The sequence below is a fragment of the Xiphophorus maculatus genome, chromosome 19, assembly GCF_002775205.1.
Source record: "Xiphophorus maculatus strain JP 163 A chromosome 19, X_maculatus-5.0-male, whole genome shotgun sequence".
Lineage (NCBI taxonomy): Eukaryota > Metazoa > Chordata > Actinopteri > Cyprinodontiformes > Poeciliidae > Xiphophorus > Xiphophorus maculatus.
Window position 1 is genome coordinate 8,285,557 of NC_036461.1, and position 25,492 is coordinate 8,311,048.

The 25,492-nt window shown below is 39.1% G+C and overlaps 1 protein-coding gene across 9 annotated transcripts; it reads left to right on the forward strand.

The window, feature by feature from the left end:
• The first annotated feature begins 261 nt into the window (after positions 1 to 261).
• On the forward strand, positions 262 to 24,600 carry ktn1 (kinectin 1). Of its 9 annotated transcripts, none has more exons than XM_023352814.1 (35): positions 263 to 408; positions 5,702 to 6,375; positions 6,580 to 6,738; positions 6,815 to 6,931; positions 7,947 to 8,080; positions 8,250 to 8,354; positions 8,438 to 8,578; positions 8,670 to 8,776; positions 9,267 to 9,411; positions 11,090 to 11,186; positions 11,277 to 11,461; positions 11,549 to 11,638; positions 11,748 to 11,785; positions 11,883 to 11,973; positions 13,195 to 13,263; positions 13,369 to 13,406; positions 13,492 to 13,582; positions 13,703 to 13,771; positions 13,866 to 13,903; positions 14,644 to 14,734; positions 14,841 to 14,947; positions 15,047 to 15,143; positions 15,221 to 15,261; positions 15,354 to 15,444; positions 16,137 to 16,223; positions 18,209 to 18,298; positions 18,401 to 18,487; positions 18,560 to 18,649; positions 18,727 to 18,819; positions 19,900 to 19,983; positions 20,146 to 20,229; positions 22,447 to 22,530; positions 22,620 to 22,712; positions 22,793 to 22,903; positions 23,646 to 24,600. In XM_023352814.1, exons 2-35 carry the CDS (start codon positions 5,703 to 5,705, stop codon positions 23,673 to 23,675), a joined length of 3,747 nt encoding a protein of 1,248 aa, XP_023208582.1. In that variant the 5' UTR covers positions 263 to 408; position 5,702; the 3' UTR covers positions 23,676 to 24,600. The 9 variants fall into 9 exon arrangements, with proteins under 9 accessions (XP_023208589.1, XP_023208582.1, XP_023208586.1 ...); XM_023352818.1 differs by having other exon boundaries at positions 15,224 to 15,261; XM_023352816.1 differs by having other exon boundaries at positions 7,950 to 8,080.
• Positions 24,601 to 25,492: the final 892 nt, after the last annotated feature.

A 25,492-nucleotide genomic window follows, 5' to 3' on the forward strand; every position in this document is an offset into this window, starting at 1 on the left:
ATGTGTTGTAGTCTAATATTCTGAGACTTTATCTGTAAGTCATAGTCATCAAAATTGACAGAAGCAATCATAAAAATATACGATTCTTTTTAATTTATTTATTTTTTTCTTTAAAAAAAAAAAAAGACACTAAAAAAGAGTCAACTTTCGATTATATTTTCATTATTCGAGAAACATCCGTATGATGACTTGTTCCGCCGGTGTAGGTCGGCTCACAAAACGAGCGCTCCCTAGCAGGCTGCTTATGACCCGCCCCCGCAAACCAGAAACAGCAGAGCAGAGAGTGTGACGGAAAGCACAGGAGAAAGCCAGGCTGGAGCTGCCCTGGGAAGTCGGGAGTGTGCCAGAGTCAACGCAGAACAACGCCATTTAACCACTAGCAACGGAAGCAGACAACTGAAGCCACAGGTACTCAGGACTGCGGTTTCCCTAGATGTTATCGGTAATTTTTGGTGAGAATAACCGCTTGTCCCGGTCAGAGCTGCTCTTTAGCTTCTCACGCAGGCCTGGGAACGGGCCGCAGCGGAAGAGTGAAGCAGTGCGCCGGGTCAGAGATTTAAAGAGAAGGAGGCTGGGATAGTACGAGGCCTGTCAGGGAAGAGGTCCACGCCTCCAGAGAAGGAATGAGTGTTTCTGAGTGGGAGCCAAACTATTCCTCCTACTCACTGTCTTGGTCAGCTCATTTATAGTAACAAATATTTCCGGTGTATTAAACTTGACTGACCGGTTAGCATGGTAGTGGTCAACCGTTAGTTAGCTCTGTTAGCTAGCTCATTCATAGTCCCTCTGAACTTAAAGAAAATTTAGAAAGTGAGGTCATTCATACTGACCACGTCCGGTTCACAGGACAAGCCCTGCCAGGACATTTTGGGGAAGTGAGGTTGTGAGCAATCTTGCTTGCTGCTTCTGGTGACTAATTTCATAGCGTAGAAAGTATCACACCAGGAAGATAAGACGCCTTCATAGTTTTTTCGTTTTTTGGAGTGTAGCTTCTGAGTTGACGTGGAACCAACTGCCATCATTCGCCCTGCGGTTAATGTTAAGCATGACCAAGCAAGCTAGCACATTTAGTACTGCACCTGAGAGTGCTGAGGTGGTGTAAAGGATACCACCCTGTGTCAAAGACAAGTTAAGCTACTGTAAACTATTTCTGGTATTTACACTGAGTGACATGTGTGCTGCCAAACCCTTCATATCTGCATGAGTCCTTGTGACATTTAGGCCTCTTTGATGCTAGGGGGACTTTGGAGTCATTGCAAAGTCAACCAGGATCTACTTAGTGACAGTTTAAGAAACTTAAAAAGCACAAAAATTGAAATTCTCCTCCATTCTGACTAAGATGTTTGTTTTGTCTTGTTGTTTCCCTTTATCTGATCCCTATCTTCTGATAAGTTATTTCTCAAGGCTGCTTTGCCCAGGTACAGTAGAAAATGAAAGCACTGCTTCTGATTTGTTAATGTTTTCCTCCATAACCAAGCACGTATACCGTGTACTTTGATTCATTCAGTTTATGAACCGGATTATTGATAAGATAGAACATTATCATCTACCTTGCGTCAGAGCTTTTTCTCTGACTGGAGTTCATGTCTCTGTATGAGTGTATTAAAACACACTGTCCAGTTTGTATGTAGCCATGGTCTGACAATTGTATCAAATTTTCTGCATTAAAATTTGAGACAAAACTGTCCTTTTATTTAAAACAAAAGAGGACAAAAATGCAATGTTACTATAGTAACAGGAACATATGTTGCTATAGTAACAAGTATACATAAATGGCAGTTAAATTTATTTAGTAACTGACCTATTTTCAACTGTAATATGGTGTTGATTTAGTAGCAATGGTTAGAGTAATCTTAAGTCCTAAAACTCCTGTTTTTTTGTTGTTTTTTTAAAATAGTTTCTGCGTAAAACTCAATTGGTTTAGTTAATTTTCATTCATTGGCCCAGGTTAAGCAAATATTTACTTATTATTCTACTGTTTTAGTTAGTGTTTTTAAGCAGCTTGTTGCCAGTTCAGAGATGTTAACTTTAGAGTGTTGCATGGCCTTGTTTTGGACTTCATGCAGGATAGTTATCAGGACTTGCCTCTGTGTCCTCGCCTGCCAAATCAGGAGGCCTGGCCAGCCAAGTGGGTAGATTCCGGGGAGCCAACAGCCCGAGAGGGCTTTGTCCTCCAGGCTCATTTTGATGCTGGAACGAGGCTCCAGCTCCATAAGGGAACGCATGAAATCTCCATTCTTAGTCCCAGGACTGGGAGAAAGTGAGAAGAAAACGAAAGGAAACAAGCCTGAGAGTTTTACACCACCTACTCCACCCATCATCTCTGTGCCAACATTCAATGTTGCTTCAAGGGTTACTGACAGTTTGAAAGAGTTTACATTACAAGTTAAGTTTGGAAGATGTTTTCTATGGAAAGTCCATACAGTCTGTCCAGGGTCTTTATCTGGTTCTTTTCTTCCTGGTGGGATGTGCCTGAAACGTCTCACCAGGATGGCATCTAGGAGCACTTTAACTGGCTCCTTCACTTTTCTATTCTGCAAAGCAACCCAATTATAATTGTAAGAATATGAGAGAGTCATTAAATAAATTATACACTCCTTAATAAGATCACTGGGTTGATGCTGTTTAAAAGGCAAACGGATCATAGAGGAAGAGTACATAAATGTGCCACAACAGAGATACTGATGGACCAGACATCAGAACCACCCAAATATTCTATAATTAGCCGTAATTATTTATTGGCAATTGCGTTTCCGAAAAATTGGATCTTTCTTCTATCTTAATTTAAATGCATTTATTTTCAGTCTACAAACACCAAACATTTTGATGCTCTTCTGTTTAGGTGAAAAACAATCTAAAAGTAGGGAGCATGTATTTGAATGAATAAATAGCAGATAAATAGGAGAAAATCTCATATTTTTGGTTGGGTTCAGACTACCAGAAGGTTAAACCTTAAAGAAAATGGATGTCAGTCCCGACTCAGACCAAGTCAGCAGTTAATTAAACCGCTATTGAAATCCAGCATCAGGATGTATCTGATTGAGCTATAAAGCACTTTAGAATAGCTTTGCAGGCAAATATTTAGGTTTTTCCTTTTTTTAAAATGACAAGTTTGGTTTTACAGCCAAACAAAGCTAAGCTTGCAACAGACCTAATTATATGTCTCTTTTTCTGTTGTGAAATGTGATCAGAGGTTTTGGAGGCAGGAGTGAAACACAATCAGCGCTGCACTGTGAGACTAAGCCTGTCGGTGCTCAGGAAGCCCTGCAGTGGAAAGTTATTCTTAAATCTATTATCATGGGTAATCTTCTTAATCCAAATTACTAAAGGCCTGCTCTACGACACTGACTCCTATGCTGAACGTTGGCCACAGCTCTTGACTGGATTGTACAGAATTTCAGGTCACTTCTCATCAGACTCTTTACACTGTTGACGATACGACACTTAGACTTTAACTTTCTTTTTCTGTTTCTCTCATGTTTTAAAAATGCTTTATTTATATCCGTTCCCTCTATATCAGCTTCTCTACCTCAAAAGAGATTTTTGGCATTGTTTTAACAGGAAAAACTGTTGAAGTCGTAATATTAGAGAATAAAGTTGTAATTTTGAGAAAAATCAATGAAAATCAAAAGTCGGATGTAGTATAAATTTTTGGATAAAATTTTTAAGCAAGAGCTTTTTGTGAATTAATATTTTTAGGGATAATGAATTCATCACAGTCTACACTCTGTGCGTTTAAGAAATCTCTATTTAGTATAACTTACACCATTTATAACAAATCCTGTGGTGTGTACATATATACATATATATATATATATATTATTTTTTTTTACCCCTCCAGGGGGTCTTTTGTGGGTTCTAGTGTCCCTTATATGACAGTAGGCTGACAGGAAACGGGGAAGGAGAGGGGGGAAGACATGCGGCAAATGTAGTCAGGTCCAGGAGTCGAACCTGCGATGGGCGTGTCGAGGACTCAAGGCCTCCAAATATAGGTCGCGCTATCCCCTATGCCACCACGGCACGCCCAGTGGTATATATTTTTACATAGAAATGATTCTGCATGGAAATGGCACAATTCTCCCTTTACCACACTGCTGAATCTGAAGCTAACTTCTGCATCATGCTTTCATGATTTACAGAATATGCTGACAAAACCCAAGAAGGAGCTGATGGGGGAAAAAAACTCTAAAAATTTGAGTCTAGAACATGAGTGGGAACTAGGAAGAGCAAAGGCACATTTTTCTGAAGAATATGTTTTGTGGATTTTAAATTGATTACAACTGAGGCTATTGTGTCCTCAGAGATATCTAAAATGTAACAGATGAACATCCTCTCCCCTGGCATAAAGGACTGAAGTTCCCGGGTGCAGCTGGAGCGGTGTTCAGCCTCTGACACTTTCATGTCGGTATATTTTTGCCCCTTTCAAATCCAATCCAGTATAAGTTTAGAACAGCGGGGGCTTGTCCTTACGGAGGCCGAACGGCAGGGAAGTGGCTAAATGAGAACGTAGGCTACGAATGTTACCCTAGTTGCCTTTTGAATGGTATTGACCTATTTTGTTCCTGTTTCAGTCTGAATGAATGAAGCTGACATTTTTAATATTTGTTTAACATTTTTGGCTTTAACAGAATAGTTTTCAGTTCTCTCTGTTCCCTCTGTGAACTTACAGTATGTAATGAAGACATTAAGCTGTCTGGCAGGGGCAGTGTGCTCTAATTGGATCATATCGCTAAGATAGGGTAAGGTCAGTTCTCACTCGCCACCCTCTTAGCATAAACGACGACCCACCGCACAAGGAGAAATATCATACAGAAGCACAGATTTATATGTGGTTAGAAAAAGAGCAAAAATCAAGTCTGTTGGATGAAAATGTGCAACAGACTAAAAGCATGGTTTAAGGTTTCAATGTAGTCTAAATAAGCATGTACTTTATAGACATTTTATGATTCATTTGAGATTTTTATTTTGGATGACCAGAAATTACACACATGGGTTTAAAATTGCACACACTATCTCAAATATATAGACTCTCTTCCACTAATCTTAGGATTGATGTTTCTTAGCATATTGCCCTTCAACTGAAAGCTTTTTGTAGCCATCAGTTTGTGGTATAATTCTCCCTAGAGCTGCAACTAATGATCATTTTAGTGATAGGTTATTCTATTAATTTTTCTGATGATTAATTGGATTTAAGAAATGACACATTATACAGATTTTTCATGTAAACTTTTAAGCTTTTTTTTTTTTTTACATACAATATTAGTCATACATTAAAAGATGTAAATAAACAGATTACTCGGCTCCTATTTTAAATAAGAGAGACAATTTTATTTCGGAAAATGCAAGTTTTAGGAAATGGGAAATAATTTAGTGAATTTGAACAAGGAAAAAAAAATTATGCCACATGAAGAGTGAGAATTTTTTTTAAGCGAATGGTGTTTTTAGAGTTTGTACATTCCAGTTAATTAATCAGTTGCTAAATTAGTTGATGATTATTTCAATAGTTGATTAATCACAATTGTTTCAGCCCTAGACCACTCCTCTGGGTTTCTACAGGTTTGAAGTTATTCTAGAAGCCTTGTCAGGTTTTATCCACTTCAAAACCACTTTTGATTTATTTGTAACCCTCATCTTGTTGGAAACTCGACTGTTGAAGTCTCACCTGTCCAACCCCAACCGTTCTTTTTGTTCCTCTCCTTAGAATGGCGATGGATATCTACGACTCTCAGTACCTTCTCATCCTGGCCCCCACGCTGGTCATCGCCCTCATGTTCCTCTTCTTCTGGCTCTTCATGAAGGAAACCTCTTACGATGAGGTGCTGGCTCGGCAGAAGCGAGACCTCAAGCTGCCGCCGACCAAGCCAGACTCTCGTAAGAAGAACGAAAAGAAGAAAAGCAAGAAGAAGGAAGCTGCCGGTGGGGGAAGTGGTGGAGGTGGAGGAGAGTCTGAAGAAGACCTGCGGGATTTTGACTTGACTGACGTCATTGGCTCTAACGTGGAGGCAGAGGAGGAACCTGAACCTGTGGTTACCCCGGATCCATCCCCACCTGCACCTGCTGCCGAAGTTTCAGTCTCTCCAGAGACTACTTCGGGACTAAGGGAGAGGAAGAAAAAGGAAAAGAAGGCTGCCAAGGCTGCTGCCAAAGCTGCTGCTGCAGCAGCTTCCAACCTAGAGGAGTCAGAAATGAACGACTCAAAACCAGTCAGCCACAAGACAGAGACGTCTCCAACTTCAGGCAAACGGATGAGCCCACCTCCTCCCCAGGTGGAGACACAGGTTCAGGTCCAAGCTGTTCAGGCTCCTGTTCAAACTCAAACTCCTCCCCAAACTTCTGGGAAGAAGAAAGACAGGAAGAAGCAGAAAGTGGAGTCGGGTTAGTAAATATGTGAAGTTTTTAGCCTGGTTTAGCAAGGGATAGCCTTGAGTGTAAATATCAAAGTTTCAGTGCATCCCAATATTGACACAAAGATTTTAAACCAATATATGCTTGACTGTGCTAATATTTCCATATTAGATGAATCGGTCTGTATCGTAAATGATTGAAAAGTGTTTTCCTAAATTTTCTTTCCATTTCAAGCAGATGTCCAGCAGCTTGAGGTGAAAGCAGAGCAAGCTCCAGCTCCAAGCAAAAAGGAAGCTCCTTCTGTGGCCGAAACCAAAGTTCTTGACGGTGTCAACCCGACTGCTGTCACTGGCAAAAAGAAAAACTCTGCCAAAAAGCAGAAGACAGAGCATGGTAAAAATGATCAAAACGATCTCACTATCTGAGTCAGATGTCAGTTTATAGATTAAATCTTTTCTTCCCTAAACAGTAGTAGAGGAAACCCACATTTTGGGAGATGCATCAGCCTCCAACCACCAGGCAGCTCATAATGACGACGTACCACCTAAAGCATCTGGCAAGAAACAGAAGAATGAGACTGATAAAGGTAAGAAGTAGTTTAGATTTTTTTTACCCTTTTTGGCCAGCTGTGGCTAGTAAAGTTTATTTCATTAATTTAGGTTACAAAAGTAAAGCTCCTACATTTATTTCACACAGAATGATAAATTCAAGTGTTGACTCCTGTGAATTTTGGCTTATGAAAACGCTGTCTCCAACCATATTCATGGAATGCTGAGTGGAAGGAAAACATTTGGTAAAGGAAGGTGCACAAACCTTTTCTTGAGCTTACAGGACTTGACTGTGGCTGGAGTCACTGCACACAGACCTTTCCAGAACAGAAGTTGCAGCTGCTACATTCTTTGTGTTAAGCCACTGCTAAACCAGAGGCATGATGAGTGTTGGCTAAGAGCTGGACTGATGCTCAGTGGTCCAGTCTGATATTCAGACCAAAGGAAAGTTTTGCATTTCATTTAGAACTGCCGTATTAAAGAGGAAGAGTAGAGAAACTCAGATTTCAAGTAGCTTGAGGTTCAGTGTGACGTTTCCAGATTTAGGGGACCCTGTCATATACTGGTGATGGAGAAGTTGATTTTATTTTTCAGCTGCGGCTAAATTCTGAGGTTATATACGATTGAACATTTTTTGAATAGACTGAAATTTCTCTATTAAAGATATATATTTTTTCCTATTCCAAATTCCTTTTTTTGCACATTTTTCAACCATATGTTTTCCTTCCACTCAACTTTCATCAAACCTAACTGGCTGAGCACTCTGTGATCCGACAGATTCAGTCAGCTTATTTTCTTTTAGCGTATCAATATCTGTGTGCTGATTAACTGTCAGATCAGGTCTTTTTCCTATAATAATTTACATCATAACATTTTTGTTTTAATAGTTCTTCTATTGGTGTTGTTCAATGTAGTGTTTGCAATCTAATATCTGTTGGTGTGGTTAGGTTTTGTAGCTCAGTCAAACAGAGTTTAAAGCTCCATTATCTGTAAAACATTTACAGACTTTTTATTGTATAAATAAACTGCAGCAGCAACCTTTTTGTGAATTAGCAGGGAACACAGAAGTGAAACTGAAGGAGCTGCTTTCTGGTCTGTCCAACTTGGCTTTGTCAGAAGCGGAAGCTATCAGTGTGATCGCTCTCCTCCGAGAAAAGAACCCTTCTGCCGTGGATGCCTGGCACAAAGTAATATTTGGCTTACTGTTTTGTGGTTCACACAGAACAGCGAACCACAAACCACACAGCTATGACAAATGGCATGTCTTAATATTTGCATGCATCTGAAAAACCTGAAAATCATTACTGAACTTCCCCTGTCTGCTTTTCACTTCTCCTCTATCACTGTGACCTCCAGTCCACAGCAAGGCCCGACCCGGCGGCCCAGGAGAGAGAGAAACTTCTCGTAACTCTGCAGGAGGAATCCTCCATCGCCAAAGACAAAGTGAAGCAGCTCAGCCAGGTCAGAAACGCTCTGAAGAATCCTTCACTTATAAGGTATGGATTGTTTTGTTGAGCTTTCCCTTGTGTTTTTTTATGCTTTAGGAGCTTCAGCTTGAGAAACAAAAAACTGGCAGAATGGAGACCATGATGAGAGAACAGCGAGTCGCAATGGAGAAGGAGCTGGGCGGCATGCAGGCCAAAGCACAGGGCAGCTACCAGGAGCTACAGAATATGCAAAAATCGGTGAAACCTGATGTTCTCGTCTGTTCAGTAAAATAGCTTTAATTTAGTAACTGATGTTAAATGTAACCCATTGCATGGTGTTTGTATGTAGTTTCAGCAGGTGAGGGAGCAGTTGGAAGCCCAAATCACTAGGCTGCAGCAGGAGAACGGGATCCTGAGGGATGCTGTCAGCTCAGCCACCACTCAGATGGAGAGCAAGTCAGTGCTGCATTTCAGGGTCAAATCTGTCAGAATCTCAATATTTGAATTATAGTACACTCTCTTAAAGTGTGTACTATATTTGTATGCAGTTGAAAAACCTGGAAATCATTACTAAATGATTTCCAAATAATGATATTTCTGTGACAGTTTTGTAGCATTAAAGGCTTCAGGCCTTCCTGAAGTGCTTTACAATTATGATTTAAATCAGTGGATCTTACACTTATTACATAGGTGTCACTTTGTATTTACCTTTCAAATATTACCAACATTTCTGCAGAGTACCACTGAAGGTGACTCTATTTTTGTTTTTTTTTCCCTATATGCTTGTTGGAAATCAGTATTGATCTGCCTTTGCGTATAAAATATCCAATATATCCTACCCCTCTCACACTGAAATATGCTTTTAGTGGGTTACTGATAATTTGCTTCTTCGGCAGTTTCCCAAAATTTTGCCCCATGAGCAATTTTCGCATCACATTCTTGACAGGAATTCTGCAGAGCTGAACAAGCTGCGCTCCGAGTATGCCGGCCTGATGAAAGAACTGGCAGACAACAACAGCAAGTTGCAGCAGGAGGAACACCAGAGGAAGTCACTGGAGGTCAGCTACAAGCAGAACGTGTCCCAGCTGGAGGTACGCTAAGCCAGATGTGTGTGTTTACCTTCTGCTCCAGGGTCCCTCGGCACAGAAGAGTGCAGCATAGCTTCAGATCTGGTCTGTGGGTGTGGCAGCATTAGTGGGGAAGTGGTGAGGGAAGCTGTAGTAAAAGTCCAAGGGTGGGTTGTGGGAAACAAAACCTGAGATGGGTGGGTTTGCTTGCTTAAGAAGATGGAATGTTTGAAGCTTTGTATAAACATGACTTTTTCCTGTAAAATACTCAGATCAACCCTTCCTGTTGGCTTGATGCAGACAAGTCTTTTCAGTGAACTTCAGAGGTATACCAAGCTTTAGGTTTCACAGATTTTAACCTCAATGAGGCAATTTAAACGGGTGTATATACATTCCCACTCAGATGTTTACATGTACTTATCATTAGGAGTGAGCAATATGAATTAAAAGTTTATCTTGATATTTTGTGTTACCATTGCTATAATGATAGAAGTGATACAACTATTTATTACTTTTTTAGATAACTGTATAATTGTGACTGTGACACATCAATCAGAGCCGCACAAACACAAATACTGACCTTTAAAGCCATTCCCATTTGTAATATGCTTCTTTAGGATACCAGTCAAGTGAGATTTGTATCACCAAACTGGATATACTAAGTGCTTTTAATAATATTTTCAGGTTTATTGGTATTTATTAATGTTCTAATTGGATAAACAGTAGAGAAAATAGTAAAGCTAACAATCCCGGCAATACAGACAGATTTGGGGATTTTAAACATCATTAATTGGAATTTATCAGGACAACAATAAATCAAAATTCTTATAACAATAAATTATTATGATAAATACAGTGTGATAAATACCCAGCCCTACTTATTATTAGGTATTACTCTCGTACTCTTGAGCATTTAGAGATGAGTTTGAGCCATTCTCTCTCCAAAGTGTAAAGATTATACAACAACTTTCCTGAATTAAAAAAAGAACTGGGTGTCCATTTTGACTGTGTAGAAGAATCTCTCTATTTAGTTAAAGGTATTAAAAGTAGTAGGTCAGTACAGCTTATATTCTGATAAATATCTTTTAGCATGTTGCATTTCAACTACACACTTTTTGTTGCCATGAACATAATTTCATTTTCTTATTTGACCAGTCATCTAAACGTTTTCCTGGTACAGCTCTGGCTTTTAGACATGGTTGATACATTTTGAGTTGGATTGAGGCCAGAGCCGATTCAGAAGCCTATTGTGGCCCTATTTAGAAAGCCTGATTGTGTCTGTTTGACTCATCTGACCCAGACTGTCACATCGGATGAAGAGAAATGGGTCAAAATATTTATGAAGAACTCTTAAGCTACCAAGGCACAAGGCAATCCTTAAATGAATGTTGCAAGAAAAGCGGCACCACTGAGTCAAATTTAACTTAATTTAGTGCCCGTAGCACTGGGACAATGCACAAAATGGGAGAGAAAATCAAAATCAACATCTGGGTGGTTGAAACTTGGGCCCATACGGGTGTTTCAACAGTCAGTGATCCAAATAAAAAACTGGTTTTGGAATGGATAAAACAGATTAGCATTGAGATGCTGGAAATCTTAATATTTATAAAGACAAAGATGTTGAGATGCTTTATGTAAGAAAACAAACATTCTTCTGCTATGCCTTTTGTTATTAAGTTGCTTGATTCCTCATCATTCCCAGGCCCAGTTACAGGATGCCAAGCGAAGCTGGGAAGAGTTACAGAACTTCCTCCACAATGTCAACGCTGAACGAGAGAAACTTCAGGCCTCTAAGCAAGGTTGCTAAACATCCTGTCACACATAAAACATTTATATATTCTCAGTCCTGTTCAAGTGAAGTAACTTGATGTCTTTTTTTCTTTTAAAAGAGCTTCACAGCCAACTTCTGGCAGCCGAGTCAGAGATGAACAACAAAAACAAGGAACTCCAGACTCTACACAGCAACCTGAATGAGGCCATGCTCTCCAAAGAGCAGCTGGAGCGGAGGGTGTTGGAGCTAATGGAGATGTCCCAGCGCAGCGTGCCAGATGAAACTGTGCAGGCCCAGGTTCAGGTAAGCTGCTATGACCAATTCAGAATATGACTGAAAATAAATCACACACTCCATCTGGAAATAACTCTTCCAATTTGTTTTTATTAGGAACTTAAGAATGAGAACAAAGCTCTTCAGGCTCAGAACGAAGCACAACAATCCCAGAATGAGAACCTGCAGGCTCAGATCTCCTCACAGGTGTGGGCCATCTTTACCTGTCTTTTCTTTCTCTTTTGAAAGCAATAAGATTAAAACCTACATATCTGAGTGCAAGTAGGCTAATGAGATTTCTCTGTTCAACATTTAGGCCAACCATGTGTCCCACATTGAGGAGCTACAGAAGCTGTAAGCAAGTCTTTTACCCTCGTATTGCACCAAATGTGTTGGCATCAGAGATCGTTACAGTGATCTTTTGTATTTGAACATTTTTACCTCTACACAGGCTGTCTGAAAAGGAGCTGCAGCGGAAGAGTCTGGAGGATTCTCTGAATGCTGAGAGGAGCAGCGGAGCGAACAGAGAAACTAACATGCAGGTATGTTTTAAAGCTTCAGGTTCCTGTGCTAACATGTCACTGGTTAGTCTGTAGGCAGTTTATCACAATGTTCTCTACCTGCTGGGAAGACATTTTGTTGACATTCACCTTGCAAGATTATTCACATTTCTTAGGGTTTTTTTCCGCTTTGCTTCATCTAGCAACCATGAATTTCTCTGTAGGTTGTTGGAATATTATGAGATACACTGAGAATAATTGAGAACTGAAAGGAAAAGGATGCATAGATATCAACATTTTTTACAACACAATAAAAAAAATATAAAAGTGTGCCAATAATTTATAATCAGACCTCTGTAATGTGATACATCTGTTCAACCAGTTGCCTTCAGAAACCAACTTACTGGTAAATGGAGTAAACCTGTCTCATCTGTACTCTGTATAAATACAGGTGTCCTATTGAGGTCTCAAATATTTGTTAGAGAATGTATCGAACAACTTAAGGAAAACGTTGTAGAGAAATCTAAAGATGGGTTGGGTTTTAAAACGGCATCCCAACTAGGCCTGGCACAAGAACAAGTTTTGCTGGAAGATAAATTGATAACATATTCTTGAAGTTATTGATGTAGATACTATTGTTATATGAGAGCACTTTCAAGTAATATACTTGTAAAAGCATAATAATGAAAGTACAGCCTCTCAAAGATCAATAAATTTTAATTTCTAAAGAACATTTAACACCAACCAAAACAAATAAAATTGAATCTGTAGTCTCTGTGAAGAAAATTTATCTTCAAAAAAAGGGCTGATTGAGACCAATGCACTAGACTGAAACGACTTGTCATCCAGTCTTTGGTAGAAAGAGAGACATGATAAAAGCAGTCATGCAAATGATCAAACCTGTTCGTCATACTATTAGTTGATTTATTGCTTATTGTGACAGGCATATTGTGTTCTTATCTCTATTGGCTTTGCACATCTAGAAACTATGCCAAAAAACTTGCAGCTGTAATTGTAATTAAATGTGATTATTGAATGTATTGATTCAGTGGGACTGAACACAAATGCATGCCACACTTTTCAGATTTCTTTTCATAAAGCGTGTTAAAATCATTTCTCCCACTTCTCAACGATGCACCACTTTGTTTTGATCTATCACATAAAATTCCAATGGAAACAGAAATTTATGGTTTAATGAGACAAATTTGACAAAGTTCATGTATTGAGTATTTCAGAAATCCACGGAGCTGTTTTGTCTTTTAGACTTTGCACAATGAGAACTTGTCGCTGAAGGCGGAGATTCTGAATCTGCAGGCACAGATTACTGAACAGGTTAGCTGCTGCTTTTTTTTTTTGTTAAACACATTTAAAGGCCCCTTACATTATTCTTCTTTATTACACACCTAAACATATTGGCTTTGATTCTTCCCCTTTCAGAAAGCTTCCCAGCTGGCCTTGGACCAGATCCAGAAGAGGTGGGTGTGGAAAAAACATATTTTTATTGCTGGTGACTTGTCTATGAAACAAAAGATCTATAGTGAAAACCTGCTTCCTCCGCAGTGTCCAAGAGAAAGAGGAGAACATAAAAACAGTTGAGGGACTGTTGGAGAAGGGGCTGATTGAAGTGGCCAACAAAGAGGCGAAGCTGAAGGTAATGCCAGTTTTTAGAAAAGAACAGGCATGTTTTTAATTTGTGGACATTTTGATCTCTTTCCCTGTTTTTTTTTTTTTTTAAATCATAACGTTAACTTTCTTCCCCCCAAAACTGCAGACTGTGAAAGAAGAGAATGTAGCTCTAAGGCGTGAAATAGATGACCTTAATAAAAAGAAGGAGGAACAGGTGAGATCTGGTTTATTTAGTTGTTTTTTTTTTAATGATTAACAGATTTTTTTTTGTCCTTTTACATGTTTGTTGTATTGTTTTCTAACCACAGGCTACATCAGAGTTGAAAGTGGAAGAACTCCAAAAAAAGTAAGATCAATCAAGTTAATTCTAACATTTACTGGTTTGTAACGAGTTGGGTTCTCCTGACCTGTAAAAGCTCCATTAATCCACACATTCCTTTCTGATAATCTCAGGAAAACTGAATGTGTTGTCCTTGTAGCTAAACCTTTTTAATATTTGCATGAAAGTTGCAACAGCAATCCTATTAACATCTGGCTGAGTGACATTTCCATCATTATCAGAAAGTCCAAAGTACCAAGTGTAGGCATAAACCAGAGATGTAGGCTTAGAGTTACTTTCTCTTGTCTAGCAAACACACGCAACCACTTGCTATAGTCATTATATCTTTAACATCAATAGATGTTTGACATGTTGACCTCAGCCAGTAATCTCTCGCAATCAGCTTTCTTGGCCTAGTTTGTGCAAGCAAACAAGACTTTAACTTCGGTTCCACTATGCTCTCAATATACAGACATTTTGAACATAAGTATAGAAATATGGGGGGAAATAAAATATAAATTTTTAGTTGCCATTAAATGACGTAGCTTAAAAGGTCTTATGATGTATTGACTTGTATCCGTACTATACAAATGATCACCTGATGGTTTTTACTACAGCATGTGGGTTGGCTCTTTTTTATGGCTTAATCAACAGATTACTCTTTTTGTTTTAAATCGTAAGGTTGAAAAAAGTGTATTTGGTAATGCTGGGAGACTCTGTAAGGTTTGTAAAAGTTATTGTTTTGTTCTTGTGTCACTGATGTTTAGAATCCAAGAGAAAGATGTGAAGCTGAAATCGGTGGAGGAGAGTCTACAAGCAGCACAAGCCAGCAGCTCCACCATGGAGAAGACGGTTGAGGTTTGGGCCTTTCCGGAACAACAATTTGAGCATTTTTCACAGACGACCGTCATTAGTGTAGTTTTGTTCCCGTTTTGAGCTTGTGTTATCGTCTTGTATCTCATAGACTCTACGGCAGCAGTTGTCTGCTCTTCAGCAGGAGTTGGAGAAGCAAAGACAGAAGCAGCAAGAGACAGCCAGTTATGGTATCAAGATTCAGCAACTCCAGTCTCAGTGAGCTGACCTCATTCTTTACATTGAATTCCATTTTTCTACACCCCCCCACCCCCCACCTCCCAAATCTGACCATAATGGAAAAACTCTGAACTTCAGGTTAGCGGCAAAGGACCAGGAAATTCAGAAGCTTCAGACTGAGCTGGAGGTAAAGACAAAGGATCTGAGTGAGAAAGTGGAGCAGATACAACAGCAGGTGAGGAAGGTTTTTATAAACCAAACATGACTGCTATCGGAAGATATTTTGTTTTCATTTCTGTCTTGTTCACACAGCAGTCCATCTCTGCAACACCAAGCCCTGAATTCCTCGCAGCGTAAGTGAAGCGATGCCACTCTCTCAGGTTTAAGAAGTTTATACTGAGAATAGTGAATAGCTTTAAAAACCAGAGGCTGTTCTGTTTGGCAGGTTCTCTGAGAAGGAGAGTCAGGTGGGCAATCTGCAGGTGGAGCTGGCAGAGCTGAAGGACGCTTTGGAGCTTCACAGAAAAAAGAACAACGTAGGTTTCCTGCAGTATTGACCTATAACGCATTAACACTAAACTTTTTCCCCCTGTCCTCTGAATGTTCCCACCAACCGTTCCCCTTCCTCAGGTCTGAACACTGCATATTTCCATAGTTCCTGTTTTCCACTGCCACTTATTCTCAATTTGTTTGCTTTTTTTGTTCTGTTCAGCTAGAATCTCTTAGCTGGAATGTGCTCTGTAGGAAAATTAGGGAGTCCAGCATAATTGGACTCATCAGTATCTTTTTTGCCTTGATTTGGATTTGTTAAGCTGAGCATTGCAAAAGAGAGCTTCCAGTCTCCTCCTGTCGTTCTCACTGTTGGATCCAGTTTCAGCAGGCTTGGTTGTTGTGAATGACTCGGAATTTTAGAAACTCTGTTAATAAAGCATCAATGATAAATTATTTTCACATTAAGAACTCTGTAAATGCAGTTTTGTACCTCATGACCCTCCCCACATTTTAGCATATTGCAACCACAAAACTTTGATATTCTTTATTGGAATTTGGGACAAATACATTAGGAAGATTGGCATTTCTTCTCCTCTTGTTCCTTTAGCAGTTAGGTTTTTTTTCCTCTAATGTAAGAAATCATTCTGGATCAGGCTTTGTTTAGGGGTCACTAACTGCTTTTTCCCTGAGGCTAAACTGAAAGTAGTATCTTTCTGGAACTGACTTTGTAAAACAGGAGCTTCGGGAGAAAAACTGGAGTGCAATGGAGGCTCTGTCAGCCACCGAGTCCATGCTTCAAGGAAAACTCAGCAAAGCTGTCAAGGTTCGACACCTCATCTCAGTCCTGATTCACTCTAGATCCAATCTGATGCATTCCCCTCCAAAATGTCTGTGTTTTGCCATAATTGACCCTGTATATTTTCTTTTTGCATCATCATCTGTGATAACACTGCATACTCGTTTACCTTACTTTTGCTCTCTCTTCTCTTTTCATGGCCTGATTTTTAATTGGCTTTAATTCCAGCTCCCGAATCTGATCAATCCTCTTGTTGCATGTCAGATTTTTTCAGTATTTTTCTGAAGCTTTGCTAAACCAAAAGACAGGCAATGAGTGTGCAGTGACTTAGTCATTCACTAGATGTCATTAGCTCAAGATTCATGTTTTATTTCTGTCTTCTTGTCATTAAGCATGGCATGTTTTCTCCAATATTGCCAACTAATCAAAAATGACTCCTTACAATGCAGTTTTTTTCTGTTTTAATTTTGTTTAATCTTTCAAAATGTTTAATCCATATGTAGCAGCCCTGTACTCACAAAGAAATCCTGTCAGATCATCATCAAGACAAACTGGTGCAACTGGATGTTTTAGCTAAGTTTACCTTACATTTTGCATAGTCACAGGTCAGTTTGCAGTCAGATAGCTGTTTCCATTTGCAGTTGCAGTGATGTGTGTATATTTTTGCCATCCTCCTACAGCAGTAGGTTAGCACACTCGCCCAGACATCACAATGCAGCTGTGGTACAGTAGAAAGCTCGTTCTCTGGTCTGAGCCTGGCTCTTTTGGTACTTTCTGGGTTGCTGTTGTGTATTTTCAGACGGTTCAAGTTCTGTTCAGCTTTGCTAAGTGTTACTGCTGAGAGTGAAAGTGAGTGACATCAGCTTATTGCCAGGAGCCCAGACGTGTGATGGGCTGCTGGCATCGAAAAGCTTTGAGTTAATTTGTTCATTTTTAAGGAGGCAGAATCATTTATTTACTTATTCAGGAACATGAAAGATAATGTGAGGCTTAAACTCTGAAGTTTTGTGTTTAGTTATGGCCACAAAATCTTTGAGAAAATAACAGAAATTTACCCCTTTACAAAGATTTCAGTATTCATTATTTTTCTATTTCTATTTTTTTACTATTCGCATTTGATATGTTGATTATATATATATATATATATATATATATATATATATATATATATATATATATATATATATATCAAATTAATCAAAACTGTTATTCAGACATTAAAGGGACTGTAATTTGTTCAGTACTATTCTGTACTCATTGCTTGCGTTTTGAAGTAAGATTGTAAACAAATCTATTCTGTTGGATGATGGCATTACACTGTTGCCGTGACACGGTAGCATTTATCTTTTCTTCTTTGTTCTGCTTTGTGGTTTTCATAAAAAGTGGCCGTTTTGGTCTCGTACTTTCCCGCCACCATGTCTAAGTAAGCTCTGCACTGGTTGCAGATCTTATTTCTTGTGCAAATCATATTTTAGATTTGACTTTCTTGTACCTCTTGAAACTTTCTGAACAACAACTAAACTTGATGGTTTTGGTTATGTGATAAAATTTCTGTTTTTGTTTTTTTTTTTTGGTTGACTCAGCGAGTCAGAATGACGGCGATATTGGCTGCTCTGCCACAAAATGCTTCCTGCTCAATTTGTGGCAGGGCTGAAATGCAGCAGTTTTAATGTCAGTTAATATTCAGTTAAGTTTGCAATTAATTGCATTACCTTTGATCACTTTTCTTAGCAACTCAATGCAGTTTGCCTCCATAAAATATTTCTCCTGATCTCTAAGCATGGGCCTGCTGAAAGGTGCAAATGGGGTAACATATGCTTAATTTATCTATTAAAACAAGTTGATTCTAGTTACAACACTGATGAAGTTAATTTAGAACATGATTGAAGAAATTATTGGTTTACATGAGGATAAGTGCAGAGGGCCCTGTCGCCGCATCGCCTGAATCAAATCATCATAGTTCTCAACGCTCTTTCTGTCTGTATTTTTGTTTCTGTACTTTCTGCTTTTAGGAAAGCCAAGCAACGCTGGCACAAACCCAAGCCGAGTGTCGAGATGTTCTGCACAGACTTCTGCCCCACGTGCCTCTGCCCTCTGAACAGGTATCGACAACGCTGCGTTTTTGCCTTCAGATTATTTTGTTTCAGATCTTCTTGTTCATTTGCCATGTTTGACTTGAATTTTTACCACAAATTGTTCCTCAGAACCATCAGGAGTGGTTACAGAGGTTCGAGACTGCAGTGGCTGAAAGCTTGGTCGCACAGGCTAGACAAGCGTCACAGGAGTCAGAGGTAAGTTAAAAGTAGGAAGCCTAAGTTTGCCAGCAATCCTTTTATATCTGAATGAGTAAATAAATCCTGCAGGAATTAGCTGAGAAACTGAAAGAAGCAGAGGAAACCCAAAGAATTTTACAGAAGGACTGTGAGACGTACAAGAAGGTTTTGGCAGAGACGGTAAGATGTTTCTTTGAGTCTTGAAGTCATGCGGAGAGCTTCCTCCAACTGAGGTCTTATTCCTGCTGTGTCCACAGGAGGGCATCCTGCAGCGCCTGCAAAGCAGCGTCGAGGAGGAGGAGTCTCGCTGGAAAGTTAAGCTGGAACAATCGCAGGAAGATGTCAGAGAGGTGTGTATTCGGGCTTAGAAAGAAAATACTCTACTTATTACAGATTACAGCACAGATGTGTGTGTTCCTTTTTTTCCAGTTTGTTTCTCTTTAGTCGAAGTTGACAAAAGTTAGAAAATCTACAGCTTCCTTCACTGTTGCTGTTCTTGTTGCATCCAAAAGCTGTGGAAAAAATGAAAGTAGAAACAAACATATTGATACATTCTGGACCTATTCCCTCGTTCAGAACCTAGATATGCAGGCTCTTTTTCTTTAAAAATATCTGTGAAAGAATGCGTTACTCTTAGGCATACACAGATTCCCACTGTGGAATAAGTGGGAATCCACTTGGAGTCGTCAATTCAAAATATTCCACATTCAATGGTTTGTGGGGTTACAACAAAATGGAAATGACTGGGAATGATATGAGGTCAGTCACAAAGCGGTAGGCCTCTTGAAATCACAGGGTCAGTGAATGCCAAGGTGCATTGTGAGTGGAGATCACCAATTTTCTGCACCTCTGGATCTCCAAAATCATTCAAATCTCAGATTAGCTGAAGAGCAACGTGTAGAAAGCTACAAGGAAAGGTTACCATGACGAGCAGTTGCATCTGAGCCTTTTATCTCCAAGTACAACTCTGAGTCTCAGATGTGTGGTGTAAAGCATGTCATCTGGACTCAAAACCAGAGGAGTTGTGTTCTCCAGAATGATTAAAAAAAATTCAAGAGTCCAGAGCAAAAACATCTTGTCCAATATCAGTGTCTGACCTCACAAGTGGTCTCCTGGAAAATGATCCAAAATTTCCATAAAAAATCTTTTTGAAAAGCCTTTCAAGACCACCAACATGCTATCAAACCATGTGGATTAAGAATAGGATCTCACTCAAGCTGCGCTGTGTGTGAGAATAGATGAACCGATATATTGTGGCTATGCGTATCTTAACGATCCACTTGTGTTTTGACCTTTCTGGTGACATAATCTGGCTCCAATTTACTGAACAGAGTTGTTTAATCCACTTCAGTCCACTACTGTTGTCTAAACTTTCACCGTTTCTGTGCATTTTCTCATTTAATTGTTCTGTAATTCTGTTTGCGGTGCAGCTAAGAAGAGAGAAGCAGCACTTGGAGTCCGAGTTGGAGAGGGCAGAGAATGAGAGCGCTACGTATGTGACAGAAGTGAGAGAGGTGAGCAGAACCTGAACTGAACGTTCCTCCTGTTCCTCTCTGATCATTCGAAGGGTTTTGCAGCTACAAGATTATTCCTCAATCATCCAGTTTGACTGTTTAGACTCTGGATCATTTCCCACAGACCTCCATTAAACAACGACATGTCAAACTTAATTTCAGCTCAAAGATCTGTTGACTGAATTGCAGACCAGACTTGATGGCTCATATACAGAGGCTTTCAGACAGAATGAGGAGCTGGCTGTGGTAAGCATGGATGATGCTCTAGCTAGAGTTTCTTTAGCGCCTCTCTGGGTTTCACTGTCTGCTGCATAACTTTGGGCTAACCTGCAGTGCTTTGCAGAAGTATGTTTACTTTTTTTTTTTTTTTACTTTGTTGGAATTTTATATGCTAAACCAGCAAAATTAGCATGCAAATTTATTTCAGTAGAAGGAAAATTTTGACATGGTTTTCAACATGCATGACATGCATTTATATCAACTATCTTTTACTTCAAACAACTTTAAATATAATCCGCTGGAACAAATTGAATTAAAAAATCATCTCCCATAACGTCATACAAACGTTATTCTCCATATTACAATTGTGCAATTTGTTCTGGAACATTGGTGAACTAAAAGCATCAGTAAAGCTTTAGACTGGAGCAAAGTTCATATTTGACCTAGACAAAAACCATAAACATACAGTCAGCGCTACAATAGATTGTTTAAAGCAAAGCATGTTCATCGTAGAGTGGCATAGTCAAAGCCCAAACCTTAATCTGATCTATGTAGAAATGTAAAACTTGATGTTCAGATACACTCCTCCCAATCTGACTGAGTTTGAGGGGTTGTGTAAGGAAGAATAAATATACAAATATTTCTGCCGATGGTAGCATACATCACCATATACTGAAAAGCTAATGATTGCAGCTGTTATTACAGAGAAAATGATTTCTACAAAAGTATTGACTGAATACACGCATACTACAACACCTCAGATCCAAGTAAAATACATTAGTTTGTGGCTGTCACATGAGAAAATATGGCAAAGTTTAAGAAGCATGAATACTTCTGCAAGGCACTATAACATCCTGAACAACAAAAACTAAAGAAATAAGATCCTGAATGATGATCCTCCTTCTACTTGCTGTGATACTAACGTTTCCTTTTCCACATCTGTATTCTACTCGTCTTTTTCACACCACTAAACATTTTCTCTTTAGATGCCAAAAATGGGTCACCGCAGTAATTAACTAAAGCCTCAATCTTCAAACTATTCTTGTCTATTTTGTCTGTTGCTTAACTGGTTCCTGGAGATTTTTTTCACCATTATGTGTTAAATCCACCCCTTGTTTTGAACTGTAATGGCAATGTTCAAACTAATAGCAGTACTAGTTGATGTGATCTTCTTCCTGACAACTGTTGGAATTTCAAAAACGTCAGATGAGCTGATACATAACAACATTTTTGCAGCCAAAGAATGAAGAAATTAACATGACATCTGAATATCAAACTGCAAAACAATCATAAAGTTTTAGCTTTGAAGGTCATGGAATGACTGACTTCAGCAGAGACCTTCCTGACTTGCAGGAACATATTTTACTATCAGTCGGTGTGTAATGTTAAAATGTCTGAAGCATCCTGTCAGTGTGCGAGTTACACAAACTGGACTTTTTGGATTGTGACATCATTCCTCTGTTACTACAAGGTCATACTGACATAGTGCTGTTCTGTGTTTGAACACACTCATTAAAAGACTACCACGTCATGGGCATTTTAACATATCCATGATATTTTGCAAACACGTGGGTTTTAATAAATTTGAATATCAACTCAAATAAAACCAGTATATTATATAGAATTATTACACACTAATATATTTCTCAGCATTTGGATGACTATGGCTAATAGCTAATGAAAAGCCAAAAACTCCTCCAGACTTTTGATTTCCAAATGAAATGCAAAATCTCCTGAGCTCATGTAAGACACTTTAAGGTGTTTCTGACTCAGGAATGACTTCAAACGAGGAATTTAACCATTGTAGTCCATATCCTGAATGTGTCCTCATCTGCAGTTCAGAATCACTTACAAAGTCTTCAATTAACATTTTCTTCTACCACATTTTTTTCAGTTTCTCCTTCCACCTAACTTGTCATTAATATTCTTTGACACAGCACTGTGTTTAACTAGCTTTTCTAATGATGACCTTTTCTGGCTTCCTCTCATCCAGTGTGTTAGTGACCGTCTGGTGGACAACTGGTATCTTTCCCGCAGCTTTGAGAAATTGAATTTGAGATTTCCATCCGCTATAAGTTAAATCATCAAAGTTCATAGAAATTATGTATTGACATGTGTCATTCTGTGTGTGGTTAATACTTTCTCTATCAAATCATTTAAGTAATCTTGAGATGCACCTGTGGGTCTCCGCTGTTTTGATTCTTCTTGTGTAATCTGAGAAACCAGCTTAATGTCTGTCTTCAGCTGAAAACCCAGCTGTCTGAGACGCTGTCCAGGTTGGAGATAGAGGAAAAAGAGAGGCAAAGAGTAGCTGGAGACTTGTACAAGGTAATGGCACTAATTTCTTTCATGCATCTGCTCACACAAAGTTAAACCACAGTTCATAATGCTAATAATCATTGTTATTGTTCACTCAGGCCCAGCAGTCTCTTGAACAGATCCAGAGTGAACTCACAAAACTAATAGAAAACACTGCCCTGATAGAGAACAGCAGCCTGTCATCACAACGTGTAAGTGTTTCCTAAGAGTAGTAGTGTTAACAGTTAGTGGTTCAGCATCTGCTTTAAACCAGCTGATGTTTGTCTGACAGGAGGAGATTGACAAGAAGGAGAGAATAACTGCAGGACTGAATCAAACAGTGAGAGAAATGCAGCAGCTGCTCAATGCGATCAGCCAGCAACTGGCTAAGGGACAACAGGGGGTGAGTTGCCTTCCTGGCAAAATGTTGCACTGCATCTGCAGCTTTAATAAGATCTGCTAAAACACACTGGCCTTATTTAAAAAAATCTGATTCTTTACCTTTCCACTGAGTTATCAGCTGCTAAAAAGACAAGCAGGTTTCTGTTCTCTTAGAAAAACCACAAGACATTTCTCCCACTAACGTTAGACACAAGCGTTTGTTTTGGTTGTATTTACTCAGAGTGCCCTGTGCTATGGTCTGCTTCCTGCCTTTGGAGCGGTCTCTGGTCTACTTGCATTCACTTATGCATTCGAACCACATTATAGTACACATCAATGGAGACCAAGGTTTTGATGCTTCTCACCCCCCCATCATTAAATCAGACTTTCTAGGCTAATTGACTAGAGTTTTATTAAACTAAACAGGGCTGGTGTAAATGCACCCTGACTGACAAGGAGCTTGTGCATCTTCAAAGTATTACCAGTAACTTTATTCACAATTATGTTTTTCTGGAAACAATACAAAGGTATTCTTGAGATTAAAAAATCACATTAATAAACAACTTATCCTTAAGAACTGCTCTTATGGCTAAATTAAGAGTTCGTCTGAATATAAAATTCAGCTGAAACGGGCCGAACTTAAGACTCCTTCTGTAAATGAAAAGTCAGAATTAAGATGTGTTGCTTACTAAACATCCTCCTGTTTTATCAGCTTCTAACAACATAGTTGAATGCACAGCCTGAATCAGTTTATTTTCTTCCAGGAAATTGAGAAAGATCAACAGAAGGTATAACGAGAGGATGCCACCGTGCAGACAGACTGACTGCAATACAGAGACAGCCTGCAAACTTCAGCTTCCTCATTACCGCATCACACAGTCACTCCTGCTCACTTCCTCCCAAACCCTGTACCCTTCCTCTTCAACTGTACTGTAGATGGCCTCTTGTCTGACGGCCTACACAGGAGCAGGCAGAGGTTCTGTTTTATTCCTAACACTCCAAGCACGGTACCAAAACTCCAATTCTCCACTCCAGCCACATTCCTCCTCTTCTGCAGCTTCATCAATTGATTTATTATTATTATTTTCTTTTTTACTTCAAACTTTAAAAATGACCCCTGGCATTATTTAAACTGTGTGGCAACCATTCCTCTGTTATAAATCCACCTGTATAATTTCCTGTGACATACTTTTGAAAACTACAGTAGATTTTTGTTTTGTCTGGAGAGGGCAGAAATGAAATGTCCCAGCTTAACGAAACAAACTTTGGGGTCTTCTGTTTCTTTTCCTTTTAACTTAAAGATATGTATTGTTTAAATGTACCACTTAGGACCTGCTGAAATACACTGTTCTGTTGATTTGCTCACTGACAAGAGAAACCACCACGATTGCTCCATGCGTATCTTGGCTCAATACTTCCTGGGGAAAGACGGGAGTCGGTAGATCTCTCTGCATGCGAGATGGGTCACTACAGACGACTGTATCCATGGTGACATATTTTTGTCCCGCCTTTACTGCAGCTTTACTGCACAGAGAAGAGTGTTTGGAATACAAGACCAGGCACATTTAAGAGGTTTTTAATCTAACTGCAACCACTTCAGAAATGAGCGTCCCATATCGTGTGTAATCAACACTTACTTTATTGTGGCTGAGTCCATTAACACTGAAGATTTTGTTCTTTTTGTAATGGGTGATGTTAATAAAAGGGATGCTTAATAAAGCTGGTCTTTTCTCTTTTTTCCATTGCAACCTTTGTATTGGCCACAAGGTGGCATCTTATTACCAGAGAGGATGTTTTTCACACTTCTGAGTCACAAGCTGGAAAATTCTGAGTGCGCACCATAAAAATCCAAAGTTTCTCTTCATGTACTTTTTGCTGGCGGGTAAATTAGTTCGGAAAACACATTAAACTGTTTGCATGCAGACATGTTATTCTCGGTCAAATTTAAAGATCCATTAAATCTCAGTGGAAATGTGGAAAAGTGTTAAGAAATTATTAGTTTATTGGTATTGTAACCTGCTGTGTATTCAGACTCTACTGATCTTTTTTTTGTTTGTTTTTATTCATTTTTGCAAATATAGAAATTATGGTAAACAAAATAATCCCAAGATAAATTCCGATCCCCTAGTGAGAGCTGTTTTAAATCCTATCTGTCATCTTTCACATCTTCAACAAACAATGGAGCCTCTGACATGCTGATCTTTGCAAAACTATTCCTACCTCTGAATCTTTTCTCACGTAGTGTGAAATTATGAAATAGTTAATTTTTCATAATTAACTATTATTAATAGTTAATAGACATATGTCTAAATCTACCTACTGATAACTGCCTGCGGAGCCTGGTGGTGAAATTTGCATCGACATTTGAGATGACATGCAGTGAGTCTTTACACCTGTGGAGGATTTCTGGCCACTGCTTTACAAAATTGTTCAAATTCAACCACTTTAGAGGTGTGTTGAGTGTGTGATGCATGCTTAATGCCATACTACAGCATCTCAATCGACTAATCCCAGGCTTTGACTAGACCACCCCAAGACCTAAATTTTTCCTTTGTTTTAGGCTTTTTTAGCCATTCAGATAGGATGTTCTATTGGACAGTTCATTGTGCCA